Here is a 16365-nt window from a genome sequence, read left to right as displayed (position 1 = left end):
AAGAATTTGGGGTGGGACAGCATGAGAAGCTTAGGGAAATAAGCAAACACAAAACAAAACAAAACCCAAAAGCTAATTTAAAAGCTGCTTTTAAAGATAGTAGTTTGTAACCCCACATCAGTATTCTATTCCTAAAATAATAAAAGCACCAACATGGAGACTGAAACTACATTAATACACGTAAAAGTGAACTAAATGTGAGCTTTTGCTATTAAGCTAAAAAAATCTAAGCTGTGACTCAGGCAAGAACTATGTAGTGTCTAAGATAGGTGATGAATTTCTTCTTGTAACACCAGTGACCATCTGCTAACTTCTTCAGGGTTAGCAAGAATTATAAAAGAGAACTTACCACTACATGAATAGTATGTTGCTGTAGAGCCCCCAAATAGCAGCAGGTTGCAACAGAGACAAAAAAATGCAGCATAAGATAGAAGCAAACTCATACAGCAGGCAGGTATATGGGAAAGTTGGAAGGATAATGCATTTAATTTAAATTCCTCTCCTAAATACATAGTAGTGCACGTGCTGATTATACCATTGGACTATATGGAAGCTGCTTTTCAAGTGTCAATGTTTTATAAAATTTCAATCTAAATACTTTTATATGAACCTTACCAATCTTTAGGGTTTTAATGGCTTAACTCATTCTCATGTGAATACAGTATGACAAGTTACTTCATCCTGCCCGCTCTCATTATCTCAAGTGTAAAATGGGGATACATTATCTATCCCACAAGATTGTCATGAGGATTAAGTAAAATAATACAAACAAAGTGTTTAGCACAGTGCTTGACACATCATTGACATTCAATAAATGTTATTTATTGAATGTCAATCTGTTGGGCCTCAAGCAAGCACAAAGAAAGCAAATTTTTCCATGAAAGCAAATAAAACTTGGGGGACAACAACAACAACTCAAAACTCTTATCTCTCGCTTCTGCCTACTAGTATATAAACTTAAAGAGAATAACTTCCATAAATAATTCCTATCAAAAGTTGCACTTGTATCTATTACTATTTAACCACACAAATGCTTTGTGTAAAAGTGTTTTTGATTTTGGAGAAATATGGGAAGGTATTAAAAAAAAAATAACTAGAGTTGGGAAACTACTACTACCAGGGTATCAAAGGTAGGCTATATGGGTAATCTCAATAAAATCTACCACTTGCCCACCTTCTTCTTCTCAGACTTTCTCGAATACACAAAAGTTGCATGTAGAGTTATGCAGTGCCTATAAAATTAAATAGTAGCCTTTTGAGGGGAAGTAGTCAAAAGATAAAGAGTAATGGTGAAAAAAACACAAATGTCCTTTGGACTCAAACGTTTGCTACCCACCACTCAGGAACCTAGGGCAATGGCCACTTTCTGAAATGGTCACTGTTACGTCCCATAAGTTTCTCAAAGTCCTTTTTTGTACCAAATCCTCACCGAAAAAGCCAGAGGCATATAGTTTCTACGTCGTGCCAGTTTCTTGCGATCTCGCTCAACCTTTTCTTTCTGAGCAAGCTGCTGGTAATATTCAATCAATTTGTTCATCTGTAATAAATCAAAGACGTAGTATTTGTTTCACAAAAAAGCTAACAGAAACATACAAAATTAATGAATTGCAATGACTAGATACATAATGAGTATAGAGAAGACAAATTACAAAGATGGGCAAGTATGTGCTTTTTTTTTAAAGAGAATTTCTTCATCACATAATCTGTTTTAAGAATTCAAATGAAACCTTCAAGTTCAACCACAGGAAGAAATGGGCAATAAAAAGACTTGAAAATTTCAAGCTCTTTTTTCATTGCTGTTTTATTTTACTACTTATTTCTTCTCCCAATTGCTCCTACTTTTTTTTGCATGGCCACAAGATCATTTATTTCTAAGAATATGACATTTCATATTTTTATTTTACACTTCTCCATTATACTTGCTTACTTTTAATGTATTTTAATCGTAAAGTAGCATACATAATTTGTAAAAAGTTCAAATAATACACAAACATAAAGACTAAACAATAAAACTTCTCTTTCATCCCTGTGTGTCTAAGTTGATGTCTTTACTCAGTTATCTACTATTATCAGTTTAGATACTGTTCTTATATACTTAGAGACACAGGTATGCTATATTTTGCATAATTTCAAAACACCTGCATATAGACAAAAAACTTGAATACTTTTATTTTTCATGTAAAAGGGAATGAAAATTATAACATTCTTTTTCACTGTTAAGTATCCCGGACTTTCCATGCAGTACAAATACATTGGGTTCATCTTTCTATCCAGTGCAAATAGAGAGACTGATACCATTTTTTTTTAAAGGCTGTAACTTATTGTGAAGCGACGCTGACAAGGTATTTAACCATTTCCTATAATTGAACATAACAGACTTATGGTGCCTACTGTTGTACTCTGAATTCAGCAGTAACTGTTTCTTAGGGACACTAATCTAATCATCTCCTTGCTTTAAAACATTTAATAGCTTCTCAAATTCCTTAGCTTGGTTCACACGTATGTCCTGCATGGTCAGACCCTAAATCCCTCTTTGTTGGGACTATGCTTCCCTCTAGCTACACTCCCTTTACCTACCACATGCTTTGCTTCCTCCACTTACAAGTTCTTTGCATATGCTGTTTCCCTCCCTTGAATTCTTTCCCCTCTGTGCCTGTTGTCCTCAGACCTCAGCACAATTCTCAATGGACATCCCCCACAAAATGTTCACATGGCACAATTTCTTTCTCCTGCATATCACTTACCATGATTTTCTCTTTATCTGGGTGTTATTTGAATGACTGATTGGTGATTTTCCCCTCATTAGACATATTCTCCATGAGAGTAGGGACCACGTATCCCTATCATTTAATACCATCCTTGCTTGATATATACTTGAGATAGGTATGTGTGCTTATGTGTGTGTGTGTGTGTGTGTATACATATATATGTATGTGCATACATGCAAGTTTTTCTTTAATTCATGCAGGTAGATACAGCCAAGAGCTCAAGAAATCTCTATCAACCAACACTAATACAACAATAGAATATAAGAGAAAACCCATTTCTTCACATTTCCACCTAGGATATTTTCATATCCCTAATTTTTGCTGATATCATAGGTGAATAATTACTGTTTAATTTGTACTGATAGGACACTTCATTTCTATAGCAATTACCTTTCTCATATTATTCCAGTTCAAGAGGATTAAAAAAAAAAATCAGCTATAATACAAAAATCAATTCACTACAAACTGCGAAAGGATGCTCAAGTTATGATCCTATAAGTGACCACTACTGAATCCAAGGGTATTTTCTAAATCAGTGGTATTTCTAGGGGTGAAATGTCTACATGTTTATATTTTCAAAAATACTGGAAAACAAATGAAATCTTAACTCACTGGGGGGTATGTGAAGAAAAATAAAAACTATTTTTCCTTTTTTGGACATATAACTCAAGCACAGAACTGAAACTACATCTAGATTTTTCCATTAATTTAAATCAACAGAAAGAAGTGAGATTGTGATTTAATGTCTTACAATGAGAAGCATTTTCTATGTGTAAAAGATAACAAAATAGACATCATGGACTTACAGGCACAGGTCATATGCACTGGTAAAATGAAAGATGTTTACTCTTTTATTCTACATTTTCTAATTTCTCTTTTTCTATCATGTGACCTTTACTTACCCGTTGTGTGTGAGGATTTTCTGGTTCCTGCCAACCACCACTAGCTAGAAAATAAAGGAACATTAAATGAGACTTTTATTATTTGATGTTATTTTCATAAAAATAGGTCATTTGTAGGCCCTAAAATGAAACTTAAAGACAAAGTTCAAGAATTTCCCAGAAAGAATTCTAGAAATTTTATAGACCAGCATACTCAGAATGGCATTTTTTTCTTTGGCTATAATGATTGTGGTAATGCTGACCTCTATCATTCCCGAAGGCACAGCCTCTGTGCTAGGCACTTGAAAAGTACTAAATTTTTTTCTATTCCCATAATAACCTTCTAAGGCAGGAACTCTTATTACTAGTTTCATTTTTGCTGATTAAATAACTTGCCTAAAGTCATATGGATAGTAAATTACAGCCTTAAGCTCAAATTCAAGCAAGCAGTCTAACTCCATAGAGTCCGCTATTATCTGCATTATTATACAGATTCTATGTTCTATGATCTTTGAGTTATAAAAAATAATTATTCAAGAGAACTGAAAACAAAACCATAATGACAAATTCAATAAATGATGTTGAGATGACTGGATAGTCACATACAAAAAAATAAAAAAGTGGGGCTGGGGTTGTGGCTCAGTGGTAGGGCACGTGCCTGGCATGTGTGAGGCACTGGGTTTGATTCTCAGAAGCACATAAAAATAAATAGAAAGGTATTTAAAAATAATAAAAAATAAAATAAAAAAGCACATGAATGCTTAACTTACAACACGTATAAAATGTATCCTGAAAAAAACAAGAATCTTAGCTCTAAGGGCTAAAATTAACATTTAGAGAACATAAAAGTAAATCTTGGTGACAGTGGATAAATTTCTTCAACAGGACACAAAAAACACAAACAATAAAATAAAAAAGTTAATAAACCAGACATCACTGAATTTAGAAACTTATGTTCTTCAATAGACAATGCTGAAAAAAATGAAAAGGCAAACTACAGACCAGGAGAAGATATTTGCAAAACCCATACACAACAAAGGACTTATATTTGGAACAAAGAACTCTTAAAATGCAACCCAAAGACAAAATGGAAAAAAAAAAAAAAAAACAAACTGTTAAAAAATGGGCAAAATATTTGTAACAATTTCCCCAAGGATGCTAAATAGATAGCAAATAAACATAAAGAAAACACACACTAAAGTCACAAAAAAGAATATACAAGTACCAGAGTGGTTAAAATGAAGAAATTAAAAGTGTCAAGGGTTGTCAAGGAATTAGAACTCTACTACTTTGCTGATTAGGATCCCAGTTTCTAGTTAAGTTAAGCTACACTTACCCATGACCCACCAATTCCACTTCCAGGTATTGTCTCAAAAAAAAAGTACACCTACACAAAGATTTGTATGCAAATGTTCACAGCAGCTTTATTCATTTAAGACAAAACTGTCAAACAACCCACATTTATCAAATGGAGAATGAATAAACAATCTGTGGTATATCCATACAATATGAACAATAAAAAGAAACACAATGAAGCAAAAATATGGATGAACCTCAAAAGCATTATGCTAAAGTGAAAGAAGCCAGACACAAAGGACTATATACTACATGACACTAACTGTATAAATGTCTAGAAAAGGCAAACTTATAGTGATAGAAAGCATATCATCCAGGCATGGTGGTGCACACCTATAATCACAGCAGCTCAGGAGGCTGAGGCAGGAGGATGACAAGTTTGAGGTTAGCCTTAGCAACTAAGTGAGGCCTTAAGTAACTTAACAAGATCTGTCTCAAAAATAAAAAAATAAATTAAATAAAAAGGGCTGGGAATGTAGTTCAGTGTTTAAGCCCTCCTGGGTTTAATCTCTAGTACCAGAAAAAAAAAAAAAAAAAAAAGAAAGCACATCAGTGTAGTTAGGGACCAAGGGTACGGAAAAGGAACCGACTAAAGGAACAAGAGGAAACAAGTCTGGAGTGATGGAAATGGTGTGTATTATCATTATGGTGGTGGTTATATGACTATATATTTATCAAGCATCACAGATTTCTATACTTAAAATTGGTAAGCTTCATTATATGTAATTATCTCAAAACTAAATAAAGACAAAAAACAAACTATACAATGAAATATATATGATTTCGCACAAGTTTGAAAAAAACTTAAAAGAGCCCTAAAAAAGTAAGAACTGCTAAGGATCTGGAGCAATGGGCAGTCTATTCTTCAATATTACTATTATGATCAAAAACTGGTACTCTGGGCTCGGGTTGTGGCTCAGTGGTAGAGTGCTTGCTTAGCATGCATGAGGCCCTGGATTTGATCCTCAGCACCACATAAAAATAAAATAAAGGTATTGTGTCCACATATAACTAAAAAAAAAAAAAACTAAAATATTAAAAAAAAACCCTGGAATATCATTTTGGAGAACAAAGGAAGTATACAACTTATGATGGATAATTTTACTTAAATTATGGCAGAAAAATACTTATTTTTGTGCCTGAGTAAACACATACATATTTTTCTAATAGCACTGTTTTCAACAGCAAAAAACTACAATACCCTCCCTAAATGTCTGTTAAGAAACAATTGAATAAAGTACACTGGGGTAAGTCATGCATGAATCAGCCATGTATGAGAAACAATGTTGAGGGAGAAAAGGGGTAGCAGTATATATACAGTATATTTCCACTTGCTTAAAATTAAAAAATACTATTTGTTAGTGGCTACATACAGATGTTGAGAAGTATAAAGACATGCATGGACAGTAGCAAACACAGAATTCAAGATTGAGATTATTTCCTGGGGAAATGAGGCAGAGAGGAAGAGGAATGAAGTAGGGGAAAGGTTACAAGAGGCCTTAAAACTATTTTGGTTATGTTTCATTTCTTAGGCTGGATAAGTACACAAATACATATTCTATATTTAATTAAAAATGATTTCCTTTTTTCCTAAAACAAAAAGGACTCTAAATTACCTGCTGAAGGTAACATTTTATTCTCTTGCAAAAAAATGGATGAAATAACACTTTTTAGCACAACATGCATATTTTAGAGGTTGCCTTACTTATTAAAGTGGTCATGAAAAATATTTTTAAAAAAGTCTGAAATTTTGCCAGGTGTGGTTGTGCTGACCTGTAATTCCAGTAGCTCAGGAGGCCGAGGCACAAGGATTCCAAGTTCAAAACCACCCTCAGCAATTTAGTGAGGCCCTAAGCAACTTAGTGAGACTCTGACTCAAAATGAAAAATAAAAAGGGCTGGGGATGTAGCTCAGTGGTTAAGCAACCCTGGGTTCAATCCCTGGTACAGGAGAAAAAAAAAAAAAAAAAAGAAAAAAGCCCAAATGTTTTACCTACGTGCTTCTTCAGAATTAGTAATTTCTAGTAATTTATTCTAAATAGCAAATTGACAGACTGCCATAAAGATTTCATTAAAAATTCTTTTCTGTACGTTAAAAAGAAGTACTAAAAACAAGCAAATAAAGTGGCTTTAGGGTTTCTTAGTCACCAATGACATCATGGAGGAAATGAAATTATCTATACTCTTTAAGAGCTCTGGGTATTCAATTATCACTTCTAGATACCCCAGAGGAGACAGATTTCTAGAGGCCATCATAAGTTTTTAAGTTCTGAAATAAAAATTCTCCAATCCTTAATGGTTCATAATCCAAAAACCTCATATAAAACATATAAAGCCTCAAAACATTCACTTACAAAACAAACTGAGACATCTATCTGGGTGTGTTTCTTTTACTTGAAAATAAGAATAACAGCTGAATCATATATAACAGACTAAAAATGAATAATCAAAAATGAGGAACCCTTGAAAATGAATAATGAAAAATCAGTAGGAAAATGTTATGAGAACAGTAACTCTCACAAATGGAAATGCTCAATAAATATGCCAAAAGTAATGTTCAAGTACATTAAAAATCATGAAAATGCAAATTAAATGTCCTTTATTTGGCAAAAATGTTAAATTTGGTTATATCAAGTGTTGGCTAGAACACAGAGTTCTCTCATACATTCCATCTTGGTGAGCAGTTTGACAACATCTGTTAAAGTTTTATATTGCTTTTATTTCTTCTGCCTGGCAATTCCATGTCCAAGTACCTATCCTAGAGCACCCAAAGGTTAAAAAAAATAAAAAAGACTCACACACACCGATGAGTATAGAACGAACGGCTGCATTAAATGAACTCACATTCAAGTCCACCTTACTCACCTACAGATTTGTCTGCCATGCCCACATCTCTAGATGTCCAGCGACAAAATCCACAGGCCAAGTAATAGGCTTTCTTCATGGTGGTTTTGGCTGGGTCATCTGGGAGCTGTGTGGAGATGCTTGTTGCCCGGGTGGAGAGTGTATGCATGCAGCCAGGACAGTCAAAGCAGTTGGCACATCTGCAATGTGACAAACACAACCATTTGTTCATTCAATAAATACTTATCAAGCTATATATCAGACATTGTTCTACATGTTAGGAATTCAACAGAGTGTATGTTCAATTTGGAGTGTCTCCCAAGAAAAAAGATAAAAATATTCCTGGGGCCTCAACTTTAGCATTTTGAAAGTATTATATATTATTATTATTTTTTAAAACATGCAATTATCACCAAAGCTTTTGAAGAATTAGAACCTGGCCCAATCCTACTCCACAGAGGAAATCACTGTTAACAGATAGAATTCACTGTTTCAGAATCTTTTCACACTTAGCAGGTTAAAAGCTTTCTAAGGCAAAGATAAATGTCACAGCATAAGCCTTTAGAGAGGAGAGACCAATTATATATGATGGAAAACAGAGTCAACAACACAAGGAGCTATGAAACTGGATTTAGAAAATAACTGCTTGATTATTGCGCCAGAGAGCTGAAACAGAGACCAAACAATGCTACCAAACTGCAGTGATTTAGAAGTGATATGCTTTCAGGACTTTTTGTTCTCAGACACTATTCTTCCTAGCCTCAACTAGTTTTCCTTTTAGGGGTCCCTGTGCCTTGCTGCTTTTAACTCTCCCACCACCTGAGATTATCAGTACCTCCAGTCTTGTACTACTTCCATTATCTGTGATATTTTGCTATCTCAATATCATCCTCAGGTGAGTACAATAGTACCCACCTCACAGAGATTCTTTGAGTATTAAATGATAAAATTAATGTGTGGGAAGCAAACAAAACAGCACCTGGTTATCAGGAGCTATTTCTTGAGAGAGGAAAAATAAATAATAGTGGTTCACATCCACAAAGGTACGTACAGATGTGTGACTGGTAGCAAAAGGATTTTCACATCAAACTAAAAACTATCATCCAGTAGCAATGAGCATATCGAACAGCCAGTACTTGGTTTCTAATACTATTCTCCAATAAAAGGGACCAAAGCTCCTTAGAGAAATGGCCAATTATCAGATAGACACAGAAAAATACACAAGCAAGCATGGAATATCTTGTAGTATTAGTAATAAAGCACCCAAACTAATGAACAGAACACTCCTCCCTCACTCCCAATTATAGGGGTATGTCAAATGAATACAGAAGTATACTGAAAGAGCTCCCAACGGCCAAAGCTGAAACAATATGGGCAAAATAAATAAATGAACACATACATACATACATATATCAGTAAAGCAGTACTGGACTATAACCCAAGGTATAAAATAAATATTCATGAGCCCAAAGTGTAGTATGATTTACATGATCAATAAATACATGGAGAAAAGATAAATCTTTCAAGCAAAACAAATTCTAAATATTTTATGCAGATAGCCTTCAAGAAGAGGGGAACCTAATTTCCCACTCTCTAAGCGCAGGGTGTGATGGTGATTTTTTTTCTTCTAAGGACTAGAGAAAAAGAGGAGAAAAATATGTAATTTTACACTAACAACACTAGCTCATGCCAGGTGAGTGAAGGTAACATCCAGTGATAAATCATATGGACAGTTAATTTATCCTTGATCCGATGTGATGAGAGATGGCACTTTACCTCTGTGCCCCTCTTCCCTCCCAAAAATGCATCCTCAGTCTGGTGAGGAAAACATCACACAAATTCTAATTGAAGCACATTCTATAAAGTCCTTCACCAGTACTCCTCAAAATTCCCAAGGTCATCAGATTTAAAGTCTAAAAAACTGTGAAGAGTCAAAAGAAGCCCAAAGATATATGAATAATATAATGTGGTTTCTTAACAGGGGAGATGGGGTCTGGGAGTAAATAAGAATTCTCTGTACTATCTTCACAATAATTCTTAAATTTGTAACTGTTCTAAAATAGAAAGTTTATTTAAAAAAATCAAAGGGCATTTGATCTAAGGCAATGATGTTGCTTAAAAATAAAAACAGAGCAGTTTGAAAAAAGAAAGTTAATTCCATATGCTTCCTGGCCAGCTATTTACAAAATGGTTGAGGAAAACAGAAAAACTGATTCTGGTCTTACCTATTCTTTTTTAGTTTGGCTTCAGCCGATGGCATATTTTCTAAGCAACTGGGACAATAATGGGAGTCCACCTAGAGGAAATAAGAAATAAATTTTAAAATATCAGAGAATCTCAGTTTACCTTGTATAAATATCAAATTACAAATTTCAAAATACCTCAGCAAAAGGTGAAATACCACTGATCCGGGAAAAAAAAACCTTCTATTTTTCATTTCTGTTACTTCCTGTTCCCTATCATCAAGGTTTTGTGAGATGTGTCAAAAGCTGTCTTCATGAAAATTTAAAGTTTTCAAATGAACTCTATGATAACCTAATGAAGAGATTAATAAAACAATGCAATCATAAAGCTGTAATCAAATACCCTCCTATCTTGTTCAGCTTTATTTTTAAAATTTTTATTTCTTTTGCAGTACTGGGGATGGGACCCAGAGTCCCAATACTAGGCTACATCCCCACTGGGTTACAACTCCAGCCACGTTCCTTTAAAATTTTTTTAAATTTTGAGCCAGAGTTTCACTAAGCTGCTCAGGTTGACCTCAAACTTGTGATCCTCTGGCCTCAGCCTTCTGAGTAGCTGGGATTGCAGCCATGTGTCACTGCACCTGGCTAGTTCAGCTTTATTTGACTCTAATAATTTGACTACACTTTTTTAACGACTGAATGAGATTTAAAATTTTTTTTTCTCATTAGCAAAATAACATATTTACTAAACATAAATTAATTGCTATATAAAGTGTGCTTTAACTAGTTCATTTTAAAATGAAAAATTAAATAGGATAATCTTATTGTATTTAAAGCAAAGCACAGTCCAAACATTAAATTCACTGCATTTTCTTTAAAGATTTGAATAAGTCTTTTCTTTAATGCAGATAGATCCTATATGAATTAGAAAAATTCAATAAAACATGAATTTCAAGTATCTTATTAAAGAAAAACTACTATCTAATGCTTAAATTTAAAAAATATTATGCAATAAACCACTAAAAAAAAGTCACAAAATACAAGTTAAATCAGCTAAATTTTACAGGTAACCTTACAGTTTACGTAAAAAAAAAAAAAAAAATGTTTACAGGTTTTTATGTATAGTAATTTCCTGAGGATTTCTCCCTTCCAAGTACTAACCAGGCCTGACCCTGCTTAGCTTCCAAGATCAGATGAGATGGGGTACAATCAGGGTGATATGTCTGTAAACATCCTGAGGAGGTCATGTCCACCTCAGTTACATTGTTGAGCTTGTCCATCTGATGATCCACCACATCCAAAGGAGTGACTGGCACATTTGCTGGTTTCTCCAACACACCTGAATGATAAATATCTTGGATTTCCAACCAGGCTCTTACACTTGTCTCCTTTGAACAAGCCAGTTAGTGTCTGATTAGCAATTCTGGCATCATATGCATAAATGTGACTGCCTTTACCATGGCTTAGAAAGACACATAAAAAGCAATCGGCGTCTACATAGCTGGAGGTTGACACCTCATGAATTTTGAGCAGTAGTTCTTCTGCTTTAAGATCATTAAAACATTTCACTTCAAATCCTAGATCTGAAAACCTTCAAGTAAGGTTCTTTCTCTTTGCGCTGGTGCTCCGCATCTCCAGCAGTGTCAAGTGCCAGAAGAGCCTCTCATGATTGAAGATTAGAGCAAGTCCTCTCCTCTTGTGGTCCAGTTTGTACTTTTCTGATGGATCAGACTTTTCACTTTTTTAGTAGGCATCTATTTGTCATGTTTTGTTCCCCACTGGCAAGGCTGGGACACCGAGACACTGGAGCCGAGCTCATAGTGCCCAGCTCATTGCCAGAAGACTGAGGGGCCTCTGCTTCCTGGAGTCAGGGGCCACAGTGCCCAGCCTTGCCAAGTTAGATCCTATTGACAATTACAGAATTCTACTCACCTGCAGATGGACAGACATTAACTTGAACATAGTTACTATGACAGAAATTGTCCTTTTTTTCACCATCTGCTATAAATAGGCCTATTTTGAAAAGATTAACACAACTGCTACTCAATATAAAGAATGGTATTGCTAATATTTCCACTGTGTTATGATTTGGATTAAGTATCTCCCAAAGGCTCCTGTGGCAATGTTTAGAGTTGAAATGATTAGATTATGAGAGCTGTTACCTACTCGGCAGATTAATCCTTTTGATGGACTAATAATTTGAATACCTTAATTGGATGATGATGGTTACGGTTGGAGGAAATTAGGTCACTGGTGGCAAGACTTTGGGGTTCTTTGGGGTTTATATTTTATCTGTGGATGCCCGGTTGGCTCTTTATTTCCCAGTTGCCATGAACTGAGCAGCTTTTCTCTGCAACATCCTTCCACCATGATGTTGTCTCACCTTGGGCCCAGAGCAATGGAGTTGGTCAGTCACGGCCTAAGACCTTTGAAACTGTGAGCTATAATAAACTTTTCCTCCTCTAAGTTGTTCTTGTCAGGAGTCTTCATCACAGTAATGAAAGGCTAATGTACACTGGCACATCATAAAAGGCAAAATACAATTAATTCCTTCTTGCCCCTTTTCCAAATTGTCTCTTCACATGCAGCTCTAGACCTAGGTTCTCCATTAGTGCTTACTGGACTTCCTTGGCCCTCAGTAGCCTCATCGTTCCCAAACTAATGACTTCCACAACACAGATATACACCACATTTTAAAAGATACACTGTTACAGTCTGAAATGGCCTAGTTGAAGAGATCCTTAGAGATCAGAGACTGAACTCTGTAATATCCACCACTGGAAATTTGATCCAATAAGTTCTGAAGGTTGAATTGGAATAGGGAAACATCTGAGAGAGGAAGGACCAGTCGAGATACATGAACAGTGCTAATGGAAACTACATTTAAAAAAAAATCATATTTGTGTGTGTGTATATGTATATATATGTGACATTTATTTTTCTTGTGTTTTCTAATTGCTTTCCTTGATTCCTCTTATTATGAAAAGCATCTCCAGTAAAACAACTGTGAATGTGTAAATGGTTTATGGTACAAGACACATTTCAGATACATTTTGACAGTCCAGGAATCTTTAGTAAAAGTCTATGTGTTGGGCTGTTTAGGTTCAAATCCTGATTTTTTTCTTTCACCGCCAAATTACTGTGCATGACATGACATAAGGCAAACACTCTTGTTCTTTGCCTGTAAAATGTTTTTTTTTTTTTTTAACCAGCCGTCTTCATTGGTCTGCAGATATTACCTAAAACGTATGCCATGTAGCAATTACCCAACAAATATAACTATTATTACTATTATGTTTTTCTTCAAGAAATTGAGTCATTAACAGCAGAGTTTGTCTTACTCCTCTTTTAAGTCCTACAGTTTACTGAATGATCAAATTGTGCCCGAAAGGTTAGAGGTTTTGTTATTTGGTGATTTTTTTACTTGCCGGGGTCTTCTATTTCTAAGCAATCCTATTCCACCTGTGAAGGATAGCACCAGTACCATCAGGAGAAGCGCCATGAAGCTCTTTGAGGTTACCTCACTTTATTCTAGGCGTCTTGCACTCAACTCACCCACTCACTTTAATCTCTTTCCTGGGTAGGCCTTGGCCTGAATCAGGAAAGGAGGCAAGGAGTTTGAAGAGCGCCCAGTTTATGGATAAAAGCAGGGGTCGACCTTCCATGAAAGAGGACCCTGTATGAGAATGTCTGCCTCTCCCTTCTTATCGATCCTGCAAGAACAGTTATTTCGCCCAAGTGGCCTGAACTAATAAACATCCCGGATCCTTTTCCCTAGCCCACTCGATTACCAAGCCCCACAGGAGACAGCCAGGGTCTAAGTCAAATTTGTCCAACCAGAGGCCGCTCCAGAACAAGAAAATCCGCTCAGCCCCACCCAGGGCCGCACTTCCTCTCCAAGCGACAGGTTATAAGCAAATTAAATCGCAGGCAAAGCTGAGTGACGGGAGACAGAGCCAATCAGTAAGCTAGTAAAATGACTGCCCGCCTCCACCCGGCGGAACTTCCCCACCGGTCGCAGTGACTAGGATGAACACCCCCCCACCCCAACCCACTCTCTGCGGAACGACTGTTACCTCGTGAGACACACATTCCAGCGATCGCAGCTCGCTACAATATCGGCAGAAGTAGAGCTGCGAGAGCGGGGCCCGAACCTTCTTTTCTCCTTGGACTAGATAGAGAACCCGCTCCGACTGTAGCAAGGACGCCATCTTGGAGAGGGAGGAGCCAACGGCCCTCCCGCCGCGTCACGTGACCACAGAGCCGTCGGCATCCTCGCCGCCTACTCTACGTGTTTCTACGTGGTCTTTGACGCAGTAGGGCTTTGCGCTGGTTGAATATCAAAGTGATGCCTCCCGGCTGGCCTCTCAGATTTTGTCCCCGCCCTCCTCCGGCTCCGCAGGTTTCAGTGAGCGTCAGCTGCCGGGAGCTAGCTCAGACCTATCATTATGCCCAGAGTCGAAGCTCAAACCCGGGTTGGCTCAGCGCTCTCCCTTTTCTTCCTTTCTTCCAGAAAAGAAGGCTGCTCTCTTATGTACCAGGACCTTCCCAACCTCTAACCAGAAATGAAAGAGACAGATCGAAGGTCTCGAAGAAACAGATTCCCTGGGAACTGGAAAGTTAAGACTTTCACCAGCATTTTCTTCTGACAGTCTTATCATTAACTCCCGGGGAACTTTCGCATACATTGTTTTCGTTTGAAACTTCTTAGTAAGCTCCCCCGCGCGGAGTAGGTTCATTTATTTCCGGATTTAGGTCTAAGCCTGTATTGTGGACATTAAATAAGTATCAATGAATGAAAAAGTAAAGCAATGTTGGCAGACCTCATTTCTATTGTTATTATTTTAATTCATTGTACACAAATGGGTACAACTTCATTTCTCTGGTTGTAAACGAAGTAGAGTCACATCATTCGTGTAGTCATACGTGCACTGAGGGTAATGATGTTTGTCTCATTCTATTATCTTTCCTTCCTTGGCCCCCTCCCCACCCCTCATTTTTCTCTACACAATCCATCCTTCTTCCATTCTTGCCTTACCCCACAACCTGCTTCCCCTATGTATCATCATCTACTTATCAGAGAAATCACTCAGTATTTGCTTTTTGGGGATTGGCTTATTTTACTTAGCATGATATTCTCCAACTCCATCCATTTACCTGAAAAATGCCATGACTTTATTCTTCTTTATGGCTGAATGATATTGCGTTGTGTATATATACCACAGTTTCTTTATCCATTCATCTGGTGAAGGGCATCTAGGTTGGTTCCACAATCTGGCTATTGTGAATTGAGCAGCTATGAACATTGATGTGGCTGTATCTCTGTAGTGTGCTGATTTTAAGTCCTTTGGGTATAGGCCAAGGAGTGGGATTGCTGGGTCAAATGGTAGGTCCATTCCAAGTTTTCTAAGGAATCTCCACACTGCTTTCCAGAGTGGCTGCACCAATTTGCAACCCCACCAGCAATGTACGAGTGTACCTTTTCCCCACATCCTCGCCAACACCTATTGTTGCTCCTGTTTTTGATAATAGTCATTCTAATTGGGGTGAGATGAAATCTTAGGGTAGTTTTGATTTGCATTTCTCTTATTACTAGGGATGTTAAACATTTTTTCATATATCTGTTGATTGTAGATCTTCTGTGAAGTGTCTACTCATTTCCTTAGCCCATTTATTGATTGGGTTATTTGTATTCTTGGTGTAAAGTCATTTTGAGTTCTTTACACATTCTGGAGATTAGTGCTCTATCTAAAGTGTGTGTGGCAAAGATTTTTCTCCTACTCTGTAGGCTGTCTCTTCACATTACTGATTGTTTCTTTTGCTGAGAAAAAGCTTTTTAGTTTGAATCTATCACATTTATTGATTATTGCTTTTAGTTCATATGCTTTGGGGGTCATGTTAAGGAAGTCTGGTCCTAAGTTGACATGATAAAGATTTGGACCCACTTTTTCTTCTATTAGGTGCAGGGTCTTGGTCTAATTTCTATGTCCTTGATCCATTTTGAGTTGAGTTTTGTACAGGGTGAGAGATAGGGGTTCATTTTCTCTTGCTGCATATGGATTTCCAGTTTTCCCAGCACCATTTGTTGAAGAGGCTATATATTCTCCATAGTTTGTTTTTGGCACCTTTGCCTAGCATGAAATAACTGTAGTTATGTGGGTTTGTGTCGCTCGCAATGACGACTCTTACACGATCTTCCTCAAGCAGTTTTATTACCCCAGGTTCTTACAGAGTTCCCGTAGATCTTCTTCCACCCTACCCCAGAAACCATTCCCTTATAGAGCCCATCAGCCAATCAGCAGCCTGTCCACGTGCACATCACATGGACTCA

The 16365-nt window shown here is 36.7% G+C and overlaps 1 protein-coding gene and 1 pseudogene across 3 annotated transcripts in view; both read right to left on the bottom strand.

The window, feature by feature from the left end:
• Positions 1-14305, bottom strand: part of DCTN4 (dynactin subunit 4) — a 36091-nt gene extending 21786 nt beyond the window's left edge. The window contains exons 1-6 of one of the 2 annotated variants that reach the window (XM_079145987.1): positions 14111-14305; positions 10074-10144; positions 7870-8048; positions 3671-3714; positions 1430-1537; positions 350-370 (exon numbers count right to left, since the gene is read on the bottom strand). In XM_079145987.1, coding sequence (XP_079002113.1) covers positions 350-370; positions 1430-1537; positions 3671-3714; positions 7870-8048; positions 10074-10144; positions 14111-14245 — 558 coding nt within the window. In that variant the 5' untranslated portion in view covers positions 14246-14305. The remainder of the gene's footprint in view (positions 1-349; positions 371-1429; positions 1538-3670; positions 3715-7869; positions 8049-10073; positions 10145-14110) is intronic. The other variant, XM_079145988.1, reaches the window with a different exon arrangement.
• Positions 10154-14088, bottom strand: LOC306664869 (caspase-6-like; annotated as a pseudogene). Its single transcript has one exon. The product of its transcript is annotated as a caspase-6-like (transcript).
• Positions 14306-16365: the final 2060 nt, after the last annotated feature.

The sequence above is a fragment of the Sciurus vulgaris genome (assembly GCF_902686455.1).
Source record: "Sciurus vulgaris genome assembly, chromosome: 6".
Lineage (NCBI taxonomy): Eukaryota > Metazoa > Chordata > Mammalia > Rodentia > Sciuridae > Sciurus > Sciurus vulgaris.
This window is presented reverse-complemented; position numbering and strand designations above follow the sequence as displayed.